Source organism: Rhineura floridana, chromosome 3 (assembly GCF_030035675.1).
Source record: "Rhineura floridana isolate rRhiFlo1 chromosome 3, rRhiFlo1.hap2, whole genome shotgun sequence".
In the NCBI taxonomy this organism is placed as follows: domain Eukaryota; kingdom Metazoa; phylum Chordata; class Lepidosauria; order Squamata; family Rhineuridae; genus Rhineura; species Rhineura floridana.
The window spans coordinates 35923549-35951141 of NC_084482.1; the positions used below are offsets into that span (position 1 = coordinate 35923549).

Below are 27593 nucleotides of genomic sequence, written 5' to 3' on the forward strand. Positions count from 1 at the left end.
TGGAACCCTGTTGCAGTGCCTGGCAATAAAGGAAATCAGACTGATGGACACACGGATAGGGCATTTTTGGTGGTGGCCTCACACAGTTGCAGAATATGACCCCACTTAATATGAGACAGGCCCCATACCTGGATACTGTACTTGTAACTGGACCATAAAAGCCCACCTTTTTATTATGGCCCACAGCAGTTAATTATGTCCTAGATGTGGACTGATACTGTGGGTTGGTTCTGGTAGCTGCACTTGTTTTGCTATGCAGTATTAAACTTAATTAATTTTGATAAATACTGTGTTGAAGCGTTTCTTGTGTTTTAAGTGTTTTTAACGGTGTTTTATTGTTGTATTTTGAGATATATTGTCTGCTAATCACCTTGAGAAGAATTTTATTTTTGAAAGGCAGCTTATACATTTGTTCAATAAATAAATGAAAATCTTATTCACAATTATTGGATTCTTCATAGATGATGTTTTATGCTCTTGTTGCACATCGGCAAGAACATCTTTCCATCAATGGGGTTCCCTTCTTGCAATATGCCACTGATGTGGTGGCTGTGTCCTATTCTCCCAGGACAGCCAGAAAAACCCTCAGATGTATGGGCCCTACATATCTCCATGTCCCCTCTTATTTAATTCTTTATTATATTTATATCCCGTCTTTTGTCCAAGAAGCTCAAGGCTATGTATATTGTCTTCATTCTCCCCACACCCCATTTTATCCTCACAACAACTTTGTGAAGTAGGTTAGGTTGAGAATTGTTGACTGGAAAAAGGTCAGCCAGTGGGTTTCGTGAGCGAGTGGGGATTTGAACTTGGGTCTCCTCAAGGCTAGCTTTTATGTTTGGAGCTCTGTTTTTTAAAGTATTTTTGTGAAGGGAAAAGGCCAGGTTTCATTGCAAACTTGTGATGTCTGTTGCTTGAATAACTAAAAATGGGGAAAATGTACAGTGGCAAAGCTGTGATTATTTTCTGTACAAATTGCCTCGCAGTGAAAAACTTCTGGTGGGTACAAAATGTTGTGAATGGTGAGATATTCCAGGAAGATCTCACTTTAGATGTCTTCTACTGAATGCTATTGTTTACAGTTGGCATATAGAACAAAAATTATACAGCCATGAGAGTGGCTGTATACTATAGCCAGCGTGGATTTTTCACATTCCGCAATGTTAAATTGAAAATACCCCTCATGCCGTTCTGATGCTTCCCATAAGCTCATTTTAAAACAAAACCTTACAAAACTTATAGTCCTGAACTCAGAAATGCGTGCTTAATAACCCTGTAAATTTTCATGGCAATACACAAAACAGTCAGAGAGAATCGAGAGTTCAAGTGTAAAAAGAGAGAGAAAAGACCCCTTTTGGATGTTTTTCTGTCAGAGTTCTCATAATCTGTTGAAATTCATTAAAAATCAGCCATGTTCACAGAGTACCTGTAATCCTATTAATGACCTTGCCCCATACTCTGACCTTCATCTTCTGCAGTTTAAAAGTTAAAAAAATGCCTGGCTGATTTTTAATTAATTTAAGGAAGTTTGCATTGAACTGAATGATAGTGTCGGGCATGCTCAGTAAGAACCAACTGTCAGTGTTCTAAAAGCCTCACAGCTGCTTGGCTTGCCTAATTGGGGCCACATCCACACCAGACTTTAATTTCATGTGAGACAGTCATGCCTTCCCCCAGAGAATTCTGGGATGTGTAGTTTGTGAAGGGTGCTGAGAAGGGTGCTGAGAGAAGACTCTTTTCCCCCTGACAGAGCCCAGTGACCCAGAGTGGTTTAGCAGTCAGCCACTCTGATTGAAGCTTTGTGAGGGGAACAGGGCATCTCCTAGCAACTCTCAGCACCCTTCACTAACTACACTTCCCAGGATTCTTTCAGAGAAGCCATGACTGCCTAAAGTGAAATAAAGGCCTGGTGTGGATGTGGCCAGGGACAGCTTTGGTTTACATTTGGGTGAGAGACTACATGTGCCTTCTGTAGAATAAAAAGGTGGAGGAAACACTGAAAAAGATACTATTCACAGTGTTTTCTTTTGGAAAGGAAAGGGGCTTCCCCTCTACCCAGACCCTGGCCACCCAATCAACTCCCCTCCCCTCCCCCAAGTCAGTGTTGGACTACGACCTGGGAGACTAGGGTTCGAATTCCCACAGAGCCATGAAGCTCACTGCTTGACCTTCGGCAAGTCACTGCCCCTCTGAATGAATGGTAAACCCCCTCTGAATACCATTTACCATGCAAACCGTGTTCATAGGGTCGCCATAAGTTGGGATCGACTTGAAGGCAGTCCATTTCCATTTTCAAATATGACTGCACAGAAATAAATCCCACTGAACTCAAAAAGTATGCAAATGATCAAACCCACCCTCCTTTCTCCTCCCTCCTATACCCTCCCTCTTGCCTCTTCCCTCCCCCTTCCTTTGTCCCTCCCTCCCCTTCCAATCCCCTTCCCCCTTCTCCCCCTCCCCTTCCTCCTCCCCATGGTCAGTTTTACCTATCTTAAGCATGATTGCACAGGAGTAAATACCATTGAACTTTATAAGCATGCAAATGATCAAGCCTGCCGTCCCCCTTCCTTTGCCCCTCTCCATCCTCTCCTTCCCCTTCCCCTCCTCCTCCCCCACCACCGTGGTCAGTTTTACCTATCCTAACCATGACTGCATAGGAGTAAATCCCATCGACATCAGTAAGCATGCAAATGATCAGACCTGCCTTTTCCCTCCTTCCCTTCTCCTCTCCCTTCCTCCTCCCCTCCCCTTTTCCTTCTTGCTCCTCCCCTGCCCGCTCTAGCCCTCCCTCCTTCCCCCCTGGTCAGTTTTACCTATCCTAACCATGATTGCACGGGAGTAAATCGCACTGAACTCAATAAACATGCAAATGATCAAACCTGTCCTTCTCCCCTACCCCTCCTGCCTGCACCCATCCCCCTTCTCCCCTCTGCCCTTCCTCCCCTCCCTCCTCCTCCTCTGGTCCCCATCCCCTGTGGTCAGTTTCACCTGTCCTAAGCATGATTGCAGGGGAGTAAATCCCACTGAACTCAATAAGCACGCAAATGATCAATCCATTCTCAGCAAACTTGCACAGGATCCCATTTCTTGCCTCACAGATTAAAAAGCAGAGAAATTCACTAATAGGCAAAAAAACCTTGCGGTTTAAGAACGTATCTATAGCCCACAGATATTTCTATCCAACTTTAAAAAGCAGGGAAATTGAGCAGCTATAGTGAATGCACCAGAGGAGCAGGAGACCTGACCTCTCTGAGATACTGGACTGCCCTACAAATTGGTCAAAATGCAAACACTAGTTGAGTTGGTCTTTCACAGTCCAATCCACTTCCTGTGTCGCTTGGAAGAATTTGGTAACAAGTGCCTCTGAGCATATGATGAGTGGTGGCAACACCTGCAATCAGCCCAAACAATAGAAAGAAGACATGTGCTGTGCTGATCTTGTTTTAGCAGAGAAGAAGCAACATTATTAAGACAGTTGATATAGTTTAGATGGTCACTTTCAATATGTCTGATTTACTTTGCAATTTTAGTGAAGTTTCCTATAGTAAAACATTCTCTTTTGCTTCTGTTTCTGTGAATATGTGAGGTACAGCAACACTTTGCAACACTAAAAAAAGCTCCAAAAATTGTGGAATAATTGCACTGACTGTTCTGCAGAATAGTCTCCAGTGGACCTCAGGAGTGTCTCAGTTTGCACAAGATAAAACAGTGGGAGGTGAAATATATTCTAGCAAAATGCTAAGTGTGCTCTATGTTTTTAATTGACCCATGCCCACCTTGCCTTAAATGAAGTGGTTGAAACATAGTAGGCTGAAAACATGCATCCTCTTTTTTCCAACAACTAGAGTCATTGCTGAAGTAGCAACATATTGGAATCAGTCTGATTTTACATCAAACTGCAGTTTCAGATTCAACGGTTAATGCACCCAAAATAGAAATAGACCATAACCTCCAATTTGAAACACAAAAGGCTGTCTTCACCATCATACGACACTGACCAGTAAAAGGCTTTGAAATTAATAACAATAAATTTGACACAGATTTCTAGGATGAATAATGAGGGAAATAAAATTTTCTAGATTAGATTCTGTGTAGAAACATTAGTAACACAGGAAAGAAGCAAAGTAAGAAGAACACCAACAAACATACAAAAATATAATTCTCCATCTTTGGAGATGGTAGGTGTTGCCACCACTCACCATATGCTCAGAGGCACATGTTACCAAATTCTTCCAAGCTACACAGGAAGTGGATTGCACTGTGAAAGACCAACCCAAATTGTGTTTGCATTTTGACAACTTTGTAGGGCAGTCCAATATCTCAGAGAGGAGGTCAGGTCTCCTGCTCCCCTGGTGCATTCACTGGAGCTGCCCAATTTCCCTGCTTTTTAAAGTTGGATAGAAATATCTGTGGGCTATAGGTACGTTCTTAAACCGCAAGGTTTTTGCCTATTGGTGAATAACATGTCTATTGTATCAAGGCACCCTTAGGCATTTGTTACTCCAAGGAAATACATTAAAATATTGGGTAGTTTCTCCACACAACCTGCCTTAGATCTTGGTGCTGCTGTTGCCTCCCCACCCAACAGCTGTTCTGACTTGGGCTGATGGGAGCTATTGTGCCTTGTGCCTGTATTATAATACAGCCTTCAATAATGGCTGTTTGATCCACAGCTCCTTTGCCAATTATGCTCCAGGTTTTTGTGTGAGGTCTCCCATCCCTTCCTCATGTTCTGGTAGATGAGTTCAAAGAGGTTCAACCAGTATTTCAGCAACATCCATAAGTTTCCATTTGACATTTTTAATAGCATCTTGCTTAACATTTACGGGGTGGAAATGATAAACTTGAATCAATTCTGGTATTCTGGTGATTCGCTTCCGTTTGTTTAAACAGCAGGAGTTCAGAACACATCCTTCAGCAGAAAAAGTTCCAATTAGATTTCCAATTAATATGCGACCTGTTGTCTCTTAGCTGTTGACCCCACCTGGAACAATGTTTATGGACCAGAAAGGAGGAAGATTTCCCTGAACCCCACCGTTCGTATCAAAGCAGATAAACTAGAGATGGTAAATATCTCCCATCTTATTTTTACCTTTGCTGCTTCAGTAATTTGGTGACAGAAACTGCTATTCCACTTGGGTAAATAATACTCGTCAGACCTACAATTTGCTATGTTGAATCAACATTGTTGCCTGATGAAATTATTTAGTAGAGATTGAAATGATCTGGCTGGATGAAAATGTTTGCCAGAATTTGATGCTACCATTGCTGCTGTAGTTTCCTTTCCTAGCATCAGAACCGCTTAGAGTATTTTTGCGCACAGTGAAGGACTTCAGCTAAAATATCTCATTCTGTGCCTCCCTCCTGCTCCTGCAGGAGACAAGCCACTTAAAGTGATGAGTAGGTTGCCTTTTCAGAATAAAGAGCTGCTTCAACAAAGGCTGCATACACACATTGAGAGCACATTGAGAGCACATTTCCTCACCCCCAAAAATCCTAGGAACTGTAGTTTACTCCTCACAAAGCTACAATTCCCACCACCCTTAAACTGCAGTTCCCAGAATTCTTTGGAGGAAGTCATGTGCTTTAAATGTAGGGTGTGCATGCAAGCCAAAGGCTCTCAAGAAAGCTCCAGCTATGCATGCGATGCCCACGTGCACATGTCAGTTTCTTCCTTGGGTTGTGCCCATGCTCCAAAGGGCTGTGTAGGATTTACTGCATGTGCAGGTTCATGATGTTTGATTTTTCCAGTCTTTTCTGTAATGGCTCTCCATCTTTGGAATACTCTCTCCAGGGAGGCCAACCTGGCTCTCAATCTTAACATCTTTTCAGTGCCAAGCTAAGACTTTTATACATCCAAGCATTTAAATGTTGAGATCTGTCTCTCTCTTGTTCATTGGATGGTTTTTAGTTACATGTTGTTTTATGGTGATTGCTTGTGACCATTTTATGGCAGTAAATGTATATTTGAGGGATGTTTAGTGTGATCAATGTTAGTATTATTGTACATGTAAATGGCAATACATAAACATGATTGTGATTATATTATAATATAGAACAAGTTTTTATTTCTTTTTTATAGGATGCTTCTGTCTCAGACTTAGCCAAGTGATAATACATTTCCTGAATGTTCAAACTGTTTAGAGTTTTATTTTTTATATTTAAGAGTGGCATAATCATTTTAAGATCAATTTTTAACCAAGCTTTACCAAGCTTGTGTTTCAGTAGTGTCAGCACTTGACAAATTAGTACCTTGCAATTATTTGTAGATTCCACCACCACCCTTTCCTGCTTAAATTTGATCTTGGGCTGTATCTTTTACTGGGTAGGCAATAGTCAAGTAATGCTATTTCATTTTAAAATATAGAAAACCTTTAGCCCAATTCTAGGGAAAGTCATGCTTAAGTCCCATTGACTTTATATCCCATTAATTTCAGTGAGACTACTAATTTTCTTTGGCATTGCTCCTTGTTGTCTTTTTTAAAAAAAATATACTCAGGCTAGCATCTTTCTAAAATTCACAATTTGTTACTGTAGGTCTCTGGCTACAGTAACTGGAAGGTTCCCATTTTGGCCAACAGTTGTAAACATTTTGTGGCTACAATATGAAATTGTTGTGTGTGTTTTCTTGTTGCCAACTAAATGAATCTCACCTTGGACTTGACTTAAGACCTCACACAGAGAGAGGAGTGAGTGTGTTTGTGTATATATATTACTGAGATCTAAATAGGGGAGGTTACACACTAGTGTGACTGGAGAAAAGGGCTAGACTTTTTGGAGCCAAATTCACTGCTTGACATGGCTGTAGGAATGTTCACTGTGGACGTGTCATCCTATAATTTTCCAGGGGTTTTTGCAGGCTGCAGTCCTGCTTCTTCCCTACTCCCCACCACCTCTGTGCATTAAAAGTAAGTTGCAGATTGGCTTCTCAGAAAGAACTGAGCAGAGCCCCACCCCCTTGGGCATGCCACCACTGACCATGGTGCAACACACTACAGGCCTGGGAGGAGCACGCAGGTCGGTAGTATTATGTGAGGGCATGGAAGGGCCTCCCCTTGAACTATATAGCTTGGCTTGACATGGATGTGGCTTCCCCAAATGTTGGCTGCGTGGAGGAGCTGGGTTCTACTTAACTCCTTAATAGGGACTGCTCCATAACATGCAGGGAGGGTAGTATGGAGGCATGAGATTCATTGTGAGTTGGAGCAATGAACTGTATGCAATAGGGCAGCTTTGCCCATACACACAAATACATTGTTTTATTTTATAAAATATTTCTCTACTGCATTCTGGCTCTAAAAAGAGGTCATGCCCCCTTCGGGTGAGTCCTCAAAGGAGGAAGAGGAGGAAGACTGGAGGGCGGCAGCAGCAGACCCAGAAGAAGGAATAAGTGGAATCTCCAAGGACGCCGTTCAGGGCAGGGCTGTGGAGTCGGAGTCGTGGAGTTGGAGTCAGAGGCGGAAGCAATTTTGGGTGGAGTCAGAGTAGGAGTCAGAAGCAATTTTGAGTCTGAGTCGGTAGAAATGTACCGACTCTGGCTTCAAAATAAAATTAATATTTTAATATTAATATTTTAATATAAATCAATATACATTTGCCATTTATGAAGGAGTCGGAGTCGGACAGTAGAAAAATAGAGGAGTCGGAGTCGAAGGTTTGACGTACTGACTCCACAGCCCTGGTTCAGGGAGTGAACAGGAGGCTCCCCTCCCCTCTGTGGAGCGAAGACACCAGCAAGTAATGCAACAATGCCACCAGTCTGGCCATTTAAGACAGCAAGCTCTTGGGAGCCAGAGGGCTGATTACCTGCACCTGTCTTAGGGAGCGGGATTTAAAAGGCAGTTCTTGACTTCCGTGGGTTCTGTTCGGTTGTGACCTCCACGCTAGACCCAGAACCCAGACCCTTGGACTGATCTCTTGGCTAACTGGACCCGGAATTCCCCCTTGACTTCTCTTCTTGGACACTGACTTGGTACGTGCACTCGGAAATACTCCTCTGATCTTCCCTCGTCTCTTCCCCATTATCTTCCTGGCCTTGGCAGATTTACAACCCAGCCAGCTGCCAGTTTATGAGTTTACAGCCCACCTTTCACCCCTTCCAAGCTGACAAAAGAGTTCCAAAATCTTACTTAAAATATCAATAAAACAGAAGGAACATTCAGAGCCAAAACAAAACAGATAAAGAAAACCCTAACTTGATCAAATTAGAACACAGTAAAAGCCTGGTGGAACAAAAATGTCTTAACTGCCCACCTAATGGACAACAGAGAAGGAGCCATGCTAACTTCTCTTGGAAGGGAGTTCCTCAACCAGTGGAAAGCCCTGCCTCTGAAGATGACTGCGGTTGATGGGCAAGTTCATGCAGGAAGAGGCACCAGCTCTGGGTTTTGCTCAATTTTCATGAGCAGCCCACATAAAGTGCATTGCAGTGATCAATATGGAAGTGACCGAGACTTGTATAACTGTGGTCAGATCTGCTTTCTCCAGGACAAGGCTCAGCTGGCCCATCAGTTGAAGCTAGGCAGTTGAAGTGGCAATCGCTGGCAATCCATGCAGGGTATAGGAGCACCCTAGAACTGCAAACCTGGTCTTTCAGAGAGGGAGTGCAACCCTGTCCAGAACAGTTTGAACTTCCAGTCGCGGCTCAGTGTTTCTGACTGATCAATACTACTTCTGTCTTGTCTGTATTAAGCCTTAGCTTATAAACCTGCATCCACACCCACAAGTGTTTCACAATCAATCCACTAAGAGAGAGAGACAGTCCATCTGGCAGGATTTATTCTTGTCAAATCCATACTGGCTGCTACTAATCACTGCATTGTTATCAAGATACAACTTGACTCCTTTGCAGTCTGTTACAGTATCTTCCCCAGTATCAAAGTCAGGCTGATCAATCTGTGGTTTCCGGATCTTTTAATTTTCTCTGTTATGAAAATTGGGACATTTTGCTTTTCTCCAGTCATGCGGCACCTCACCCATTCACCAGGATTTCTCAAAGATGATAGACAGCGGTTCTGAGAGTACACCAACAAGTTCTTTTACTACCCTAGGATGCAATTCATCTGACCCTGAAGACTCGGTTAAGGTAGCTGGGTATTTTCCTGACAAGTTCCCTATCAATCTTGAACTGCAGTCCTCACCCCATCACCAGTTGCACACAGTTCCCCTTTTGGGAGAAGATAGTGGCAAAATAGGAGTCAAGCAGTTCCTCCTTCTCTTTGCCACGTGTTAACTTTTCACAGTCCTTACTGAGCTTCAGGCCTACCGTATCCTCCTTAACTTCAACTTTATCCGGAAAGCCCCTATTGTTGCTTTTAGCTAGGGATTGGCAGTCTATCAATTTTTGGTTCCTCTCAGTTTCTCATTTTTCCATTCTTAAATTCAGTTTTCCACATTTCCACATCAGTTTGCAATTTTTTAAAAAAAGTCCTCATGGAAAATTAATCAGCATTATAATGCACATTTCGATGAACATTTTTTTGTATGCCATCGTGCCTAAGATGCACATTCTTGCAAGCAATCTTTCATAGTATAATGCATTTTTGTATGTTTTCATTAGTGTGTGCATTTTTAGGCACTTGTTTTAATTGAAGAACTGCATTGCAAAATGTAGGAAAATGTGAGTTCCAAAGGACAGCTACATTTCAATTTGAGTATTGTTTTGGAAGGTGTGAATTCTTCCCTGTTGGTAAAGATGAAGTCAAGGATAACTGATACTCTTATTCCTTCCTTTACCTTCTGAAAAGGAAGTTTTCCTAGCAAAGTATGCCAGCAATTTGTTGGAGATTCCATACTTAGGAGAGTTTGTCTTCCAGCAGATTATAGGGCAGTTGAAGTCAAGTCCCCCATTACTAATCATTCTTCTTTCTCTGAAACATCTCTAATTTGAGAAAAAAGTGTTTGGCTATCAGTGATACAACTTTTTCTTTTCTTTTCAAGTTCTTTCATCAAGGTGCTTTTATCAGAGTGCTGTTGCTGCCTTTATCACCAGTTATTTTCCAAGTTTATTGTACAAAAGAAACTCACTGCTGTTTTCTTACCTCTCTTCTCTTCCTTCAATGATATTGAGAGCATAATAATAATAATAAGCCTGAAGGCCGACTACTTTAAAATTCTTGTCATTTTTGTGTATGCATTTGAAGAACTGGCTTCCAAATTTGCTCTCTTTTTTGTATGTTTTTAGAAGACCAAGAGCTTTCATACTGTGTACACTACTTTTAAGATACTTTAAGACCTTGTCTCTTTTCAGACCTTTGTTCAAGTGTGGGAAACCAGCTGCCAAATGACCCCAATGTGTGTAATTTGCAAGGCCTCTTGACCCCCCCCCCGGTTATGTTTCTCTAATAGGAAGTCCCTCCTGCCAAGAAAGGGCAACAGCCTCCTGGCACTGCCGCTCTGAATTTTCCACAACCATTTCAGTAGGAGCCTGCTGGAATGAATGGAGGTTACAGAGCGGCCAGGTTTGGATTGTGTCTAAAAAGCGTGTATGAGCTCTCGTTTCAGCCTCTTGTGCATTATGTGTGTCCTTCTGCATTGTGCAATTTATGAGGAGGATGGGTTAGGCAGAATCGAAAGGATAAAGGTGTGCTTACGTTGTATTGAGATAATGTGCATGAACTGCTTTGAATGCTCCAGAGTGCTACTTAAATGCTTTACAGGCATTTACAGGTTCCATTCCGGACCCCCGCCATAAAGTGGAAATCGCCGTAAAGTGGAACCCCATTGAGTGTAATGGGGTGCGTCGTGTGAAAATGCCGCAAAAGCGGCAAAATTGGCTTTAAAATGGGGAATGAAAGCCGCCACATTAGCGGAATGCTGGGAAGCGAAGCGCCGGGAAGCGGGGCCCTACTGTATTTTATAAGGGTATTTTGTAGCATTAAGCTTTCAGTTCCATCATTACACACTTACAAGTATATAAAACTTCTGGCTCTGTGAACATATAGGAGGAATGGATGCACCACATCTTACGGTGTTGCGGAGAGACTTCAAGTGGCAAGGCAGTGCTTTACTCATCCCATTCGACCCCTGTTTGTTTTTGTTTATTTCATTTATATCCCACCTTTCCTCCAAGGAGCCAGAGGTGATGTGCTTGATTCTCCCCTTTCCCATTTTATCCTCACAACAACCCTGTGAGGTAGGTTTGACCAAGAGGCAGTGACCAGCCCAAGGTCACCCTGTGAGCTTCATTGCTGACTCGGGATTTGGTCTCCCAGGCCCTGGTCCAACACTGTAACCACTATACTGTCCTGTTCCTAGCTTTGTCAATATAGCCAGCATCTGTGCGCTGATATGCAACATCATATGCTCTCCAGTTTGCACAGAGGGTTTCTGTGCATGCATGCCACCTCACTCAATTCAGGTAGCTCAGATTATGCAAAAGGATGCACACGTGAAAATCCCGTTGCTTGAAGATAGGGGTGTGTGCTCTGGAGACTCCGCAGTCATAGTGCCAGTGCTAAGTTAAATGAGCACATGACGTGGGGCTGATCAACACAGTGACCCAGTTGATTTGTAATACACAAATCATGGCTAAATATAAACAAGAAAGCATTCTGAATGTGTGGAGTGAACATTGCAGCTGCTTCATCCCCCCCCCCCCGCTGCTCCTTAGCTACTGGGGGAGGAGAGGTATCGCTCCATGCACTCGGATGCTTCCTCATTCATGTTTAACCATGGTTTGGTTTAACTTTACATGCAAATCAGGCCAGTAGATGGTTCTTTTTAATGTGTTCTCCTGAATCATCAGAGAGAAGTCACATGGCACAGCCATGCTGGTGTCAGAGAGAAGAACTAGTTGTTTTCCCTAACATGCTGGTTTTCTACATTTAAGCAGTGTGAGAGCATTCAAACAGTCTGAAAAAGTATAATTAAGGACAGGTCCTAGGATTTCTGGGTAGTATCCAATGATGCCTGATTGCACAGTGGGACTTTCTCTCTCCACCCCCAATCCCACCCTGGACACCCCCATGTCTATAATCTGCTCTGGAGGGTCCCCCATCCTCCAGAGCAGATTATGGGGAGGGGCTTCAGGGTGTGAAGAGGAAGGTGAAGTCCTCTTGCAGAAGAGGAAATCCGCTTGTGTGATGTTAGATATCATCCTCATCGCTAACAGGTAAAGCCAGATGTTGTTTTAAGAAAGAAAACTTTAAACCCCTGTGCTTTCTCTCTCGACAAATCCTACGTCTAGGCTCTGAATTATCTTGGGATTCAACCTACAAAAGAACAGCAAGAAATCCTAAAGCAGCAGCTTCCAAAGGATTCTGAAGAAACAGTGTCTTTTGGAGGTAATTAAGGAGAGTTCTGGCAAAATGTAGCAGGAAACAATATATAAAAAGCTTCTGCACAGTCTTGGTTATTGTGATAATAAAGCGCGGTCTAGGCTTGATAGGATGCCCCATGGGACTTTGTATTGGGCAGTTCTATGTAATGTTGTGGGTTCCTCTCCCCATTTGTTTGCTGGGGGAGGGGGACACATTTTCTTATTGTACAGCATGGGTGGGGAACTTAAGGTATGGAACCTACTTATCTCCTGCGTGGGCCACACTTTGATACCTGCGGCCGTTTTCTCCAAATCACAGCCACCTGCCCTACGCCTGATGTCATGCATCCTTTTGCAGGTGTAGTTTGAAACCAGAAATGACTTGCAATGTTAGATTCCTGGCAGTGGGGTTGCTGCCACTTACTTCAGGGGGAGAGGGGTGAGGAAGTGGGCTGACTGGTGCAGTGTGAGCATACCAGGGGGAGCGCTGGATTGGCTCCACTGGTGCATGTGCACCACACCAACCTTCCCCCCACCCCCAGCCAGGAAGCTAACATTGTGGCTCCACCCAACTGGGCACTTCTGTTTGAATCGTGCCTGCACTCAAACTTCAAAGGGGCTTTATAACAGCAAGCCCTTTCAAAGTTGTCACCTGACATCATAATTATGTGAGGAGATTGGCAGCTGGACAGCCCCACCCACTTGCCAAAGTGCCATGGGGGGAAGTGTAGATAAGGATCCATTTCCCAACCCTGCCTTCTGTACAGCACCAGGTGGTTGGCTCGGTTGGATGACTTTTGGGTTAAAACCCCTCTTGCACTTTGATTCAGACGTAATGTGCGCTTGAGAAAAAGAGGGAATGTAGGATAAGGGAAATGTATCTAATGAAAAGGGGAAGAGTATTAAGATTTCCAGTGAAAGAATGGGTGAATTGATTGTCAGTAGAAAAAATAAGGACTGGTGCCACAAAGCAGTACCTTGACTGTTTCAGAGCCTGTTCAAATCTGGGAATGTCTACCCACTGCATAATTTTATTTGTTTGCTAAATTTATTAGAGACCTTATAGCTATTGCACTCTGGGTATTTTACAAAAAAATAGGAACACTTCCCCACTGGGGAAGTACAACTCATAGTTTGCCAGTTCAAATTTTATGATTTGTGCTAAAGAAGAAGTATCTCAATAAGCTCAATGTATGAGTATGGGAGGAGAGAGTGTGTGAATCTAAAGCTTTCTCATCTAACCTGAACCTTTTTAGCATTGCTAAAAATTAAAGTTACATTGGATGAGATTAAGCTAACTACCTTTTTAAAGGTCCTGCTGTCATTTTGTATGCATACAAACTTTGCAACATGCAACTTGTATCCAGTGCTTTATAGGAAATGGATGATAGGGAGAAACATAGGAAAGAGATAAATGAAGACCTAAAATATATAGTAAAGGTTATACTGGCAGTTGGATGTTGGGAAGGAACTTTAAATGGATTCTTTTGCTGCTGATCCTGCAGATTTAGGCTAACTTAACCTCTGTTTTAGATTTTGTCCAGGTGGCAAGAAATCTATTCTGTTTGCAGTTAGATGGGGCAGGCGCTCAAGGACCATCAACATTTAATACCCATGAAATTGCCAGATTACTAGATTCACAGGTAAGTAGTGCCACTTTGTTCCGGAGTGCTGTGCATTTAAACATCTTGGTCATTAACAGAGCTTATTTTGTTTAAGGCTGTTGCAGCGTTGTTGTTGTCATTTTTTTGCCGGGGGGGGTGTCAAATACATTTTCAGAGCAATTCTGTGGTGGGGCTGGGAGAGGTTCTGTGGTAGAGCTGCCACCACTTCCTAAGACCTGCAATCTCACAAGGTTCAGGGTTGGAAATGGGTTGGAGAGGGGCTTTTCCTTTGCATTTCCTTTTTTTTGCTCCCCCACCCCTTCCCTTAACTGCACCAGATGTTCGGCTGGCATAGTTGAGGGCATGTTGAGAGAACAGGCAGGCTTAGGATTCTTCAGACTCTCTGCCATATGCCATACACATCCCTGGAATGCACCATTTCAGCCCCCATCACAGCAGAACAATGTTGGTGGGAGATTTGTGCTCACAGAGCTTCCCTGGGTATACCAAAAGGCCTCTGGTAGCGTAAATGCCACCCTGCTAGCAGGCATCCTCTCCTCTGGTGGAGCAACACTTACACGGCTGCTTATGGCCCCTCAACTAGCCAAATGCCATCTGAAGGATTGCCTCCTTAAACAGAGCTTCATAAAGCTTCTTTGAGGGACTCTAGTCCCACTAGTGCCTTTCCAGCAATCTAATGTGCAGGATGTAATTCCCAGAAATGCTCTGTAATAATGCTTTATTGTGGCTATTCGTGGCTGTTCAATCGTTACTCCCAACTGTGTTAATAAAATAACATGTAATTTGTTTGTTGTTGTGCCCCTCCAGATGTTGTTCAGCTGCCCATCATCCCTGAGCCTTTGGCCACGGTGGATGGGCCTGACAGGAGTGGGAGTCCAACAACATCTGGAGAACCACAGACTCCCCATCCCTGAATTAAAATATTGCAACTTCTGGGGAGGCTAAATCAGGTTCCACCAATAGCAGGGCCTTTTTGATGACAGCCCTGATGCCCTGGAACTTTCTTCTGAGAGAAGTTCATACTGCCTCCTCCCTACTGTCTTCCCAGGTGCAAGTAAAAACTTTTCTTTAGAAGAAGGCTTTTGAGAACAACTGAGAGAGAACAGCCATTTTGTATGGTTCAATCTGTATTGTTTATTGGTCTCTTCTACTGCTAGTATTGTTGTTTTTTGTCTTGTTTTCTTTCAAGTTGATTTTGTGGGTTTAACATTGTAAGCCACTGTTTGATCTTGCATTTTAAAATTTAAAAAAAACTATCTTATGAGCTTTTCTAAAAAAAACAGGCTGCCATTAAGTGATAAATTAGGGCTGTGATGGAAACGTATATATAAATAGAAGGCAAGCTTGTTAGATTTTTTTAATTATTCTGCTTAATTTTATACTTGTTAATTTTGCAAGTTGATTTATTCAAACAGCAGGACAATCTAGGACTCTATTAACAAACTGGGTTAAAATATGTAAGTGTTATGATGGATACAATTGACCTAATGATTATGTTACATGTGTTAACAATTTGTCGTGTTCCCCCCCCCCCCCCAATATTTCAATACATCCAGTTTGTATCCCATGATCCTTCGGAAAGAGATGAGATGGAAGAACTTAGGAAAGAGAAAAGTGAAGCTCTAAAAGAAATACATAAATTGAAGGTAATAGTTTTGGTTTACTCATTTTAAACAAAATACACTCATCTCTTTCTAAATGCGCTGCAAGTACTCCTTGTAAAAATGTGTACTTATAAATAGAATGAATGAATAATACAAATGTAAAGGACCATAGCAACTGGAGTTTGTGCATTCTTTCTACCATATTGTCACAATTTCCTGGATCTTATTGTGTTAGAATTATTTTGCTTGATTTTAAGAAATAGATGATTAGGGGACTGCCTTGCATGCCTTTGACAACTGATCCTTGCCCATCGTGGCTCCTTGTGAGCTGCAAAGAGAAATTGGGCGAGGGGATTAAGGCGGTGGTCAATGCATCCTTGGAGGAGGGTGTAATGCCATTAGCACTCAAGGGGGCAATTGTAAGGCCCATCTTAGAGAAGTCCTCCTTGGATCCCCAAGTTTTGAATAACTTTCGCCCAATTTTGAATCTACCATTCCTGGGCAAGATCATTGAGCAAGTGGTGGCTAATCAGTTGTCGACACACTTGGATGAAATGGATTATTTGGATCTATACCAATCGGGTTTCAGGACTGGACATGGAACTGAAACAGCATTGGTCGCTCTGGTTGATGATATGAGGAGGGCATTAGATAGGGGAGAATTCACCTTTCTTGTCCTCCTCGATCTCTCAGCGGCTTTTGATACTGTCGACCACAGTATCCTTTTACATCGCCTGGAGGAATCGGGAATAGGAGGCACTGTACTACGGTGGTTCCATTCCTTTCTTTCCGACAGGCATCAACAGGTAGCATTGGGGGAGGAGGTTTCAGACCCTTGGCCTCTCAATTGTGGTGTGCCACAGGGCTCTATCCTCTCTCCCATGCTATTTAACATTTATATGAAGCCGCTAGGGACAATCATTAGGAGATTTGGGCTGCAGTGTCACCAATATGCAGATGACACTCAGCTCTACCTCTCGTTTAAATCTTCACCAGAGTCTGCTGTGGAGACCATGTCCAAGTGCCTGGAATCCGTGAGTGGATGGATGGGAAGGAACAGGCTGAAGTTGAATCCTGATAAGACTGAGGTGCTACTCGTGGGAGACAAGGGAGGGTTGGGAGATGTTGACCTGGTGTTCGATGGGGTGAAATTGCCCCTGAAGGACCAGGTCCGCAGCCTTGGGGTTGTTCTTGATTGTCCATGGAGGCTAAGATTTCGGCAGTGAGCCGGGCAGCTTGGTATCAATTGCACCTCATTCGTAGACTGCAGCCCTACCTTCCTGCTCATCAGCTCCCACTGGTGGTACATGCCCTGGTCACCTCTCAGTTGGATTACTGTAATACACTCTACGTGGGGTTACCCTTGAAAACGGTCCGGAAATTACAACTTATACAGAATGCTGCGGCTCGACTGCTTACAAACTGTCGCCGCCGGGAACACATCACCCCAGTGTTGTTCGACCTACACTGGCTTCCAGTTATTTTCCGGGCCCAATTCAAGGTGTTGGTATTAACCTTTAAATCCCTATACGGTCTCGGCCCAGTTTATCTGATGGAGCGCCTCCAGCGCCACCAACCATGCCGCCCAACAAGATCAGCCACACAGGACCTTCTCTCAATCCCGCCAACTAAAACAGCTAGGTTGGCGGGGACAAGAGAGAGGGCATTTTCAGTGGCGGCCCCCACTCTCTGGAACTCCCTCCCGTATGACCTTCGACATGCCCCTTCCCTGAATGTATTCCGCCAAGCTTTGAAGACCTGGCTCTTCAGACAGGCCTTTGGGACTTACGGGGAGGGTTAAATTTTTACGACCAATAGCCTACTACTCTGTACTGGAACTGTTTTATTGTTTTATTGTTATATTGTATTTTATGATGTATTTTATTATGATGTAATGTATTGTTGTTAAATTGTACGTCGCCTAGAGTGGCCATTGGCCAGATAGGCGACCCACAAATTAAATTATTATTATTATTATTATTTCTACTTCTCTAAGGAAGGCCTGCCTCAACCACAAATCAGCTTTTGCGTTAGCTTTTAAACTTTTTTTTATATCCTACCCTATCCTCAGAGTGGACTACAACAGTTTTTTATTAATGGTCTTGTCCCCTAGGGTCTCACGGTCTAAGGCATTCAGATGATTTGGGTGATAAAAGACCATCCAGCCATTGACTAGATCCAGTCCTGCTTAATGTTAGCAAGATGATGGCCTCATATGTCTTCAGACTGTACCCTGGCTGGAGTCCAGCAACATCTTGAGGGCACCAGATTGAAGAATGCTGGGCTAGAGTGTGGAACTTGTATTAAAGAGACTGGTTAACGTCAAAGCTTAGTGGTAACCTTGGGCCAGTGAGTAGCTCTTAGCCTAACCTATCTGGCAGGGTTGTTGTGAGGATAAATGAGTGTGCTTGTACTCTCCTTGGCAGAAGGACAGGATAAAAATGTAAAAAAAAATGCTTTTAAATATATACCCAATTCATCAGGGCACTTATTGAAAAGTCTTGTTGGTTGATCTAATCAATTAATCAAATGAGATGTTGCTGCTCTGGTTTCATGCTATTATTTTTATTTACTTATTTATATTTATTTTCTCTTTGTCTTTCAAAGGCTCCCAGCTTTCTAAATGGTTCTTCCTCCTTCTATGCGTTTTTAACCCAAATCTGACAAATATATGATAGGCTAATCTGTGGGAGCTTGGGAAGTGGGAATCTTCATTTTATTGCTCAGTCTATAAAACTGATTTTCTTATACCCATGGAGATGAGCTTCCTCACAAATAAGTAAGATATGTATTTCTGTTCTTAAACAAGAGCTTTTTTTGGGGGGGAGGGAGAAATCCTCTCTTTAAACTGTTACTTATTATAGGCATTCTTTAATTTTCTACTGGCAGAAGGTTTCCCACTCCATAATTTAGATTTCAGTAGTGCTCTGCCAGCTTCATGGAATAATCACTGTTTCTGTGTGACTGCCTGTAGTAAGACTTAATTTGTTCAGTAATAAAAGAACATTTCTGGTTATGTCCCTTGGACATGTCCCCAGCATAAAATTCTCTGTAGACTTCCACAAAAAGTCCTCAATGCTGGTGGCAACTGTTATTGCCAGTTGTGACCTACTACAGCTGAAATGTTTTTAATTTGCCATTGCATTGTTTTCATTTTGATCATTTTTAACAGTAGGTCTTTCTGGATTTGGGGGTGTGAGCCTTTGATTGGATGGAATTTAGCAAGAACATTTAGCCAGCTGTAAAATCGTAGAAGCCAGAAAGTATAGAGTCTCACACTCGGGGTCCTTCAGGCTGTCTCTTAAAAAGCAAGGGGGAAAAGGGAGAGATGAAATCGCAAAAGGTGCACAGGAAGGAAAGTTTATTGACTCAACATGTTTCATGACATGGTTCCACATGGGCACTTAGATTATGTATTTATTTAAAAGAATTTTTGCCCCACTTTGCAGCCAGATGTAGGCTCCCAGAGAGGCTTACAGTGATCAGAAATGTAATCCCTGCCTTTAGGCTGACAGATCAAAAGATATGACAGAAAAGGAAAAGGGATTGGAAGAGAGGAGGAAAAAAGCAAACTCAGATCCTAGTTCTTCCTTATGAAATTCATCAGGTAACGGAGCTAGATTCAGGCATGATGGACAGCAGTGCTTGACTGCTGCTTCATTTCTTTCTGGTAACCTCAGTGATGGCAGCATATTACATTTAAGTGCCCCTGAGGAAGAATCTCTCAACATGCATTGAGCCAATAAACCTTCCTTTCTGTGCTACCTTTCAGATTTCATCTCTCTCTCCACTCTCGTCCTCTTTCTTCTTGCTCCCATCTCTGTAAAGTGCAGCCTGAACCAATCCATGCATCGCATCAAATGAGTGGCTTGCAGTAAAATAAATTGCATTCCCTTGTGATGTAACAGGATGAAGTGGGGACTTGCAGAAGTCCCTTACGATCAGTCAGCCAGTGCAGACGTGATATCAGGGCTATCCTAACCACACTTAAGCAAGTGGTAGTGGACCGGGAAATCACATACTCCCTCTCTACAGCGCTTCTTGCTAGTGAATTCCACCATCTCAAATTAGCAGCCGGTAATGGGTTAGAATTGGGAGCCTGTTTTTTTATTATTATTATTATTTCCATTTTGCATTAACATGTATTTAGTTACAAAATAATACAAAAAACCTATTAATTCCCTTTCCCTCCCTTTCCCCAACCCCTATCACCCTCCCTTCCCTCCCTTTCCCCTACTGACTATTAACTTTCAAGATTTTATTTTGTAGTTTTCTTCTCTGAGAAACTTCCATTCCTAAGATATCCACAACGATCTGAAAGGGTAAGGCACTGGTCCCAAACTAGTGTCCAATGTAGCAGCCAAGATAAAAGGCCACCAATCCACTTCAAAAGGATCCTTACTTTTCTTTTTTCCCTCCGCCATTCTTATTTTCTGTGTTAACTTCTCTAATAGAGCGATTTCCCATAGTTTCTTTTGCCAGTTTTGCAGTGTTAAACCGTCCAGATATTTCCAATATTTGGCAATCGTCAATCTGGCTGCTGCCAGCATAAATCTTATAAGTCTTTTATATTGTAGATTTGTGTTTTGCCCCATAAAAATGTTCAATAAAGCTAATTCAGGCCTGAAGTAACATGGTTGTTTTGTCAATTTCTGTATTTCTTCCCACACCTCCTGCCAAAAACCCTTGAGTTTATCACATTCCCACCACATGTGTAAATAGGAGCCTTGTACTTCGCATCCTCTCCAACACTTTTGTGTGCTATTTTTAGAGATCCGTGCTATATACAGGGGGGTTAAATACCATTTTTGTACTACTTTTAGGGCTGTTTCTCTATAGGAAGTCGAAATAGCTCTATATGGGAATTTTGTCCACATATCATTCCAGTCCTCTTCTTCAATCTGGCATTTCAGGTCTGATTCCCATACTTGTTTTAAAATTGAGTTGGAACCCATATCCTTATTTACCAAAAATCTATATAATTTTGAAATCGCCCCCTTTTCCATTCCCTCCATACTTAACATTAGTTTCTCCCCTTCTGTTAATTGTCTAGTTCCCTGCATTATAATATGATGTTTCCTAATAAAAGTACTAAGTTGATACTAACAAATCCATGACACACCCATCTCCTTAAATTTATTTTTCCATTCATCTCATGATAAAGGTAGTCCATTCGTATAAAAATCCTTTAATCTGTATATGTCAATTAGGCTTTTATCCTCTATTTCTCTGTCTGACCTATAAAACTCAGGGTGATTGCAAATAGGGATTAAGGGGGAAATTCCCAGAAGTAAGATCTCTTTCCTATATCTCCATACCCCAAAAATTGGTGTCATAGTTGTATTTATGTTTTTGGTGCTTTTTCTTATTTCCTGTTTAATAAAAGGCAAGCTTTTAGGATTGTGAAGTTTTTGTAAATATCTCTCTGTGTACCCAATATTTCTCAGATTTGATATCCATAAAAGAGATTAAGTGATGAATCTGAAATGCTTCATAATAAAGAAATAAATTTGGGATTCCCCACGCTCCCTCTCCTATTCCCTTGTATCTGTTTTTTTTGCTGTTCTGGGCTTTTTTGATTTAAAAATAAATTGTTCAATTTTCTGCTGCCAGATTGTCAATCGTGTTTTTTTTAATTTGCGTTGGGAGAACATAGAAAAGATATGTAAACTTCGGGACTATCATCATTTTGACAACTGCTATTTTGCTGGATAGTGACATATTTAGTTTTGCCCATTTTTTAAGATCTTCCTCTACCTGTTGCATATTTTTGTATAATTAATTTGGAATTATTATTTTTTTGGTTTCTGGGTATGTTCACTCCCAGGTAGCGAAGGTGGGACTGTACTAATGGAATTCCTAAAACCTGAGATATTTGAATTTGTGCCTTAGGTGGGATATTAACACATGAGGTCTGATTTTATAAATTTATCTTTAGACCTGCCAGTCTCCCAAAATCCTCTAGTTCTTTTTGAAGGTGTGGCAGAGCTTCTTTTGGATAGCATAAGCCACATATCATATACGCTGATAAGATGTTCTTCTTGAGCCATTCTAATTCCAGCTATTTAGTTATTCTCCCTAAGTCTGCTAGCCAGAAATTCTATCACAAGGGTAAAAAGCAAAGGAGACAGTGGGCAGCCTTGTTTTGTACTTGCTTGTAACTCTATTGTTCTAGATTCCATCCCATTATATTTTATATTTGTGGTGGACAAAGTGTAGATGGCTTGCATTGCTGAGATGAATTTAGGGCCAAATTGAAATTTTTTCAGTGCTTTTAATAAGAATTTCCAATTCACGCTGTCAAATGCTTTATAAATATCCAGTGCCGCTATGGCCAAAGGAGCCCCCTTGAGTCGGCATATTTTTATTATACTAAATAGGCAGCGTCATTTGAAATGTGGTGTTGGAGGAGAGCTTTGCGGATACCACGGACTGCGAAAAAGACAAATAATTGGGAGTTAGAACAAATTAAACCAGAACTATCACTGGAAGCTAAAATGCTGAAACTGAGATTATCATACTTTGGACACATAATGAGAAGACATGATTCATTAGAAAAGATAGTAATGCTGGGGAAAATAGAAGGGAGTAGAAAAAGAGGAAGGCCAAACAAAAGATGGATTGATTCCATAGAGGAAGCCACAGACCTGAACTTACAAGATCTGAACAGGGTGGTTTCTGGCAGATGTTCTTGGAGGTCGCTGATTCATAGGGTCGCCATAAGTCGTAGTCTACTTGGAGGCACATAACAACAAACAAAATAGACGGCGTACTGGGTCTGCTATGTATCTACCAGGTATAAAACCATATTGATCTGCATGAACCAAATTGATAATCACTGCTTTTAATCTATTAGCAAGAACTGATGCAAAAATTTTCTAATCAGAGTTTAATAAAGCTATTGGATGGTATGATTCTGGAAGAGTTGGATTTTTACCTGGTTTCAGTAGCAATACAGTGTGCGATGCAGATCAAGTTGGGGGCATCGCCCCTGTCATTATTGTGTTGTATAATCTAGTCATATGAGGGATGAGAATGGCACCATAAAGTTTATAAAAATTATTGGTGAATCCATCGGGTCCTGGTGCTTTGTTTACCTTTAATGTCTTTATTGCTGCCCTTGCCTCTTCCTCTGAGATTGGATCTTCAAGCATTACTCTGTCTGTCTGTGTTAATGTTGGAAGTCTGACCCTGTCCATGTAGTCTTATATTATCTGCTCCTCCCCCTTTTTTGTTGCTATATAGCTCCTCATAGAATTTAGCTAGTTCCTCTCCTATTTGTATATTATTATTTGTTAGGACATTAGATTCTCTTAATTTTAAACAGCAGATACGGTTTTCCCTCCTCCTTTAACTCTCTTAGCTAAATGTTTTGTTCCTTTGCCTTCATGTTTGTAATATTTTTGTTCACAATAAATCATGTTTACGATTGTTTTAGCTATTTCAGCTAAATCAATCTCTGATCATTTCTTTTCCATCTCTTGTCTGATTTTTTGCGAACCCGTTGCTTCAAAACGAGCCACTAAGTCTTGTCGTTCCCTCTCTAATCTCTTTTTTTGTTCTTTGCGTGTACGTTGGATAAACCCCCACTCACTTATATACTGCCCCCTGATCACTGCTTTCATTGCTTCCCATCTAATTTCTTCCCTGATTCCTTCATCCATATTATCTTTAAAATAGTTCTACAGCCCTTCTTGAATTTTATTTCTACTTTGAAGAGAGGAGAGAAGTGTTGGGTGTAACTTCCATTTTGGGCAGATTTGTTTTTCACATTTGTTACTCATGATTTCCACCGTTAGTGAAGCGTGGTCAGTGACTTTAATTGTTCCTATCATTATTTGCTGTACTAGTGGTAGTAGTTCTTCTGAGACTATAATGGCATCTAACCTAGAAAAAGTTCAGTGTGGTCTGGAGTAAAAAGAATGGCTGAAATCTTCTGTATGAGTCTCTGACCATACTTCTCTTAAGCCTGCTTTATGTATCAGAGTATAGAAATTTACAACCTGCTTTAAATTGGGGGTCGTTTTTCTCCCTGTCATTAAGTTTTTGGAAATTCTTAAAGCATCCTGTCCTTTTATCAGTTTATTTGGATTAAATCCCTGCATATTCAAATTCAAGTCTCCTCCTGGAATTATATTTGCCTCTGTGAATTTGTGTAGTTTTCTCAACAATTTTTGGAAGAATTGCATTTGTTCTTTGTTTCGGGCACAGCATGTCACAAATGTAGTTTTCATGCCCCCTTCCAATATTCCTTCTACAAAGATAAATCTACCCTGAGGGTCTAGCATTTGTCTACTAGGTTCAAAATAAAGAGTTTCATGAAAAAGAAGCGCTACTCCTCTGGCTTTGCTGATCCCTTTTGCCAGGAATTTATGTTTCCATTGAGTTCCTTTTAGAAATCCATCTGCCAATTTGGCCTTATGTGTCAGCTCTGCACTGAGAGCAGTGCCGGTGGGGGCTGGAAATTCCTGGGTAGTTATCAGGGCGGGAAAGTCCTTAGCTGGCAGTCTGGTTGTAAATCTGCCAGGCTAACGAGGATGAAGCATGATAAGGGCAAGGCCCGTCCTAAGCTTACGTGCCAAGCCAGAAGTCCAGAAGCGAGGTCAGTAGAGGTCCGGGTTCAATTGCCAAGGGGTCAGTCCAAGATAAGATTCAGGGAAACTAGAAACACACGAAGCCACGCCTGATGTTGTGGTCAGCAACAAGCTGAAGCCAAGGTTTGACTTTTAAGGAGCAGGTTTGTCAGCAGGTGTGAGCCCTCAGCGATTTGGCCTTAAGTGGACAGGCCTGCCCCTCTTCTGCCTGACCTTCTGCTGTCTACGTTCTGCAGGTGAGGTGGGAGTATCCTGTTCACTGTCTGCGTCTGGCTGAAGGGCTTCAGCTGTGTCTGGGGTGCTCTGCAGCTGAGGGGGAGAAGGAGCTGGGTTCTCAGGAGTTTCCTCCGTTTCTCCTTCTGGGTCTGCTGCTTCTTGGTCTGCTGCTGTTACTTCTGAGTCATCCTCGTCTGATGAGTCCTCTGACGGGGCCATGACATTATGTGTCTCTTGTAATTTCAGTGCATTAGGGATTAGTTTGGCTAATCTATTTCTTTTAATGACCGTGCCCATTCCATTAATATTAAGTGTTGAGATTCTCCTGTTATAATACTAATCCTGAATATAACCTCACCTATTTCTTCTAATTTAACTCTCTCTTTTCACTAACCTATAACTTAACTATATAACTCTTTCTCGTGCCTTCCTTCTTTTACCTCCCCCTTCCCTTTTTTCTTTTCCCTTTTCCTATTCCCCCTTTCCCTTGCCTTTCCTGTAAGACCTGATTCTCTCCCCCTCAGGTGCACTTCTATGTGTCACCAAGTGAATTAATTTCTACTTCCAGTTTTTGAAGAATTTGAAAAATAATTATACCTTGCAGGGATTCGACCTATTACCTCATAGGACGATAACGCGGGACAAAACCTCATCCCAGCCATTATTTTCATTATTATTTCTATATGCCCTTAAAAAGGTGGGGGAAGGGGGAAGGGGAGTAAACTAAACTAAACTAAAATAATATTAATGAGGGGGAATGGTTCACATTCACACAAACCAACCTGGACCTTTAGTTTACATTTTGCCCTAACTCAACTTAGATATAACTCTGCTTGAAACTATTATGATGATCTGATGCTCCTTCTCATCTGCCTCTGTTTGGAAGATTTCAAAGACTGCATTGCAGATTCGAATTCTCAAATAGGGGGCACATTCCTTTTCCTCTGTTTTCCAGTCTCCCTCTGTTCTGCCTTTTTCATCTGATCAGTTCAAAATCCTCATTGTCCTCTTCTAATTCTGCTTCTCCAACCTGATCCCCTTTTTCTGATTCTTTTTCTCCTGGTTGTTCCAACTGTAATATTTTGAATATATTTGCTACCTCTTTTTCTGTTGAAGCCATGCGTGTAATCCCTTTGTAAGGAACTATAAGTTTAAATGGTAAGCCCCAGTGGTATTTTAGCCCCACCTTTTGCAATATAAGTGTATAAGGTCTCTGATTTCTTCTTCTCTCTTACGTTTCTGGAGCAAAATCTTGAAGTACCATAATTGTGGAGTCTTTGTATTTAACTTCCCCCTTCTCCCTGAGACTTTTAAGTAAGGCCTCTTTCTTGGAATATTTGGCAAAACATACTATTATATCCCTGGGGCTTTCTCTGCGTATTGGTCTGAGGGCTCTGTGGGCTATGTTGAAGTCTTCCTCCTCCAGGGGAAAATCAGGCAGCAATGTCATCAGCCATGTTGTAAGAAATTTTTTAACATTGTCCTGTTCCTCATTTTCGTCCACCCCTCTAAAACGAAGGTTGGATCTTCTATTTCTGTTTTCCAGGTCTTCCAGTTTAAATTTGATAATTGTATGGTATTTCTTTAACATTTTAAATTTGGTATCTTGGTCCCTAAGCGTCTCCTTTGACTGATTCATAGTTCTTTCCACTGTGTCTATTCTTTTAGTCACACTTCCCAGTTTTTCCTCTAGTATTGACAACCAGCTAGCCATCAAATCTTGTTTAAGAGAAGTGCTTTGAAATTTCTTCCTTGATTGTCCCCACAGTTGTTTCAGGGGTGCCCACCTCTGCCTCTGTTTGCGCACCAATAGAGGTTTTACTCACGCTCGCCGCCATTTTGGAGAGAATATATAGTCTGTCTTGAGCCAGTCTCGAGATCAATATCTTTCCCGTTGGTTTGAAATATCCTGTGAGGTCCAGGTTTTTGTTCCTCTGCCGTCCCCAGAGCATGCCCCATAAGGGGAGTTGGTTTAATAAATAAACGAACTGTTTCTTGCTGTGCTTAAGGGCATTAATGCTGTATCGGGCTGGGAAGCTCTCACCCTACACCACCTTCTTTCTTGGTGTCCAAGCCCTGCCCTGTGGGAGCCTGGTTTTGATCCAGCCCTCCTTGAATTCTTCCTTGATGATGGAAGTTGGAGTCCAGCATCATCTGAAAGGCCATAGGTTCCCCACTCTATGGAAAGCCTTATGGCCTCTTCTGATGTTTCCTTAACAGTACAGGACCTGCACAAATATGTCTCCTCCCTGTGTTCCGGTAATATTAGAAGATCCATGTCAAATGGGGTAAGCCCACGCCATGGCTCCTTTGTTATGCCAGCTTTGCCCTTTTACTGGAGGTGGGGCATCATTTGGTGTATGAAGGAGTTGCAACATGAGATCATCTTACATGACCTGGAGTTTATGACTTTAGTCGGGAGGCTCAGGGAGACAGATGCTGCTGCAGCTTCCATACTGTAACAGGAACATTGGAAGGGGCATAAGGCTTAGTAGGGTCCTCACTGAACCAGGATACTTAAGCAGCTTCAGGTATCCTGTTGAAGAGTCCTGACTGAGAAAGGAACCTAGTTGGCCTCAGCTGTAGTTTTAACATCTGTGCCAATTCATTCCTTGCCTGTGGTTAAGGAGGGACAAGAGAATCCAGGGAGGTCTTGGTGGAAGGTGCACACAACCCTGAAGCACACTCCCAGTTTCATAACTTCAGTTATTTCTGAAGACACTGCACTGACCCAGTGTAATTCTCAAGACCCATCATGGATCATGTGATAGATCAGGGAATCACATGTGTGTGTGTGAGAGAGAAAGAGTATAAGAGAGAGAGAATCATGTTTGAACTTTTGTGTGTGGGGTATGTGTGACAAACTGGTCTGGTCAAGTTGCCTCATTCCTTTTTGAGAAGAGTCAAATTCCTCACTTTGCTTGGGTGATTTCAACTCGTATGTCAGAATTATATGTTACAAAGAATGTGGGGACCACAGCCAAAAAATGTGTACCCCATGACAACCTTTTCTGCCATTTCCTTCTGTAATATCTAGTATAAGCTGCCCTGTGTCTTGATGCCATGACCTTGTGCATTAGCCACAGCTTTGTGGATGCAGAAAGATCAGGACGGGATCAGCTGTACTGTCCATTGCAGTGGGGAAGAGATAGCTCAGCACAGTCCTGCGTTCCTTCTAGCATGTAGTTTCACAACAATCCTCCAATCAACTGTATTGTGGGTGTTTGTTCCTTTTTATTCCCTCCTAGCATTTTGTTTCTTCTGTTTTTGATGTTGTTGTTTTTAAATCTAGTGT

At 42.1% G+C, this 27593-nt stretch overlaps 1 protein-coding gene across 7 annotated transcripts in view; it reads left to right on the forward strand.

The window, feature by feature from the left end:
- Positions 1-27593, forward strand: part of STXBP4 (syntaxin binding protein 4) — a 211224-nt gene that overhangs the window by 46597 nt on the left and 137034 nt on the right. For all 7 annotated transcript variants that reach the window (XM_061615297.1, XM_061615301.1, XM_061615300.1 and 4 more), the window contains exons 8-11: positions 4972-5066; positions 12188-12284; positions 13793-13902; positions 15441-15530. In XM_061615297.1, coding sequence (XP_061471281.1) covers positions 4972-5066; positions 12188-12284; positions 13793-13902; positions 15441-15530 — 392 coding nt within the window. The remainder of the gene's footprint in view (positions 1-4971; positions 5067-12187; positions 12285-13792; positions 13903-15440; positions 15531-27593) is intronic.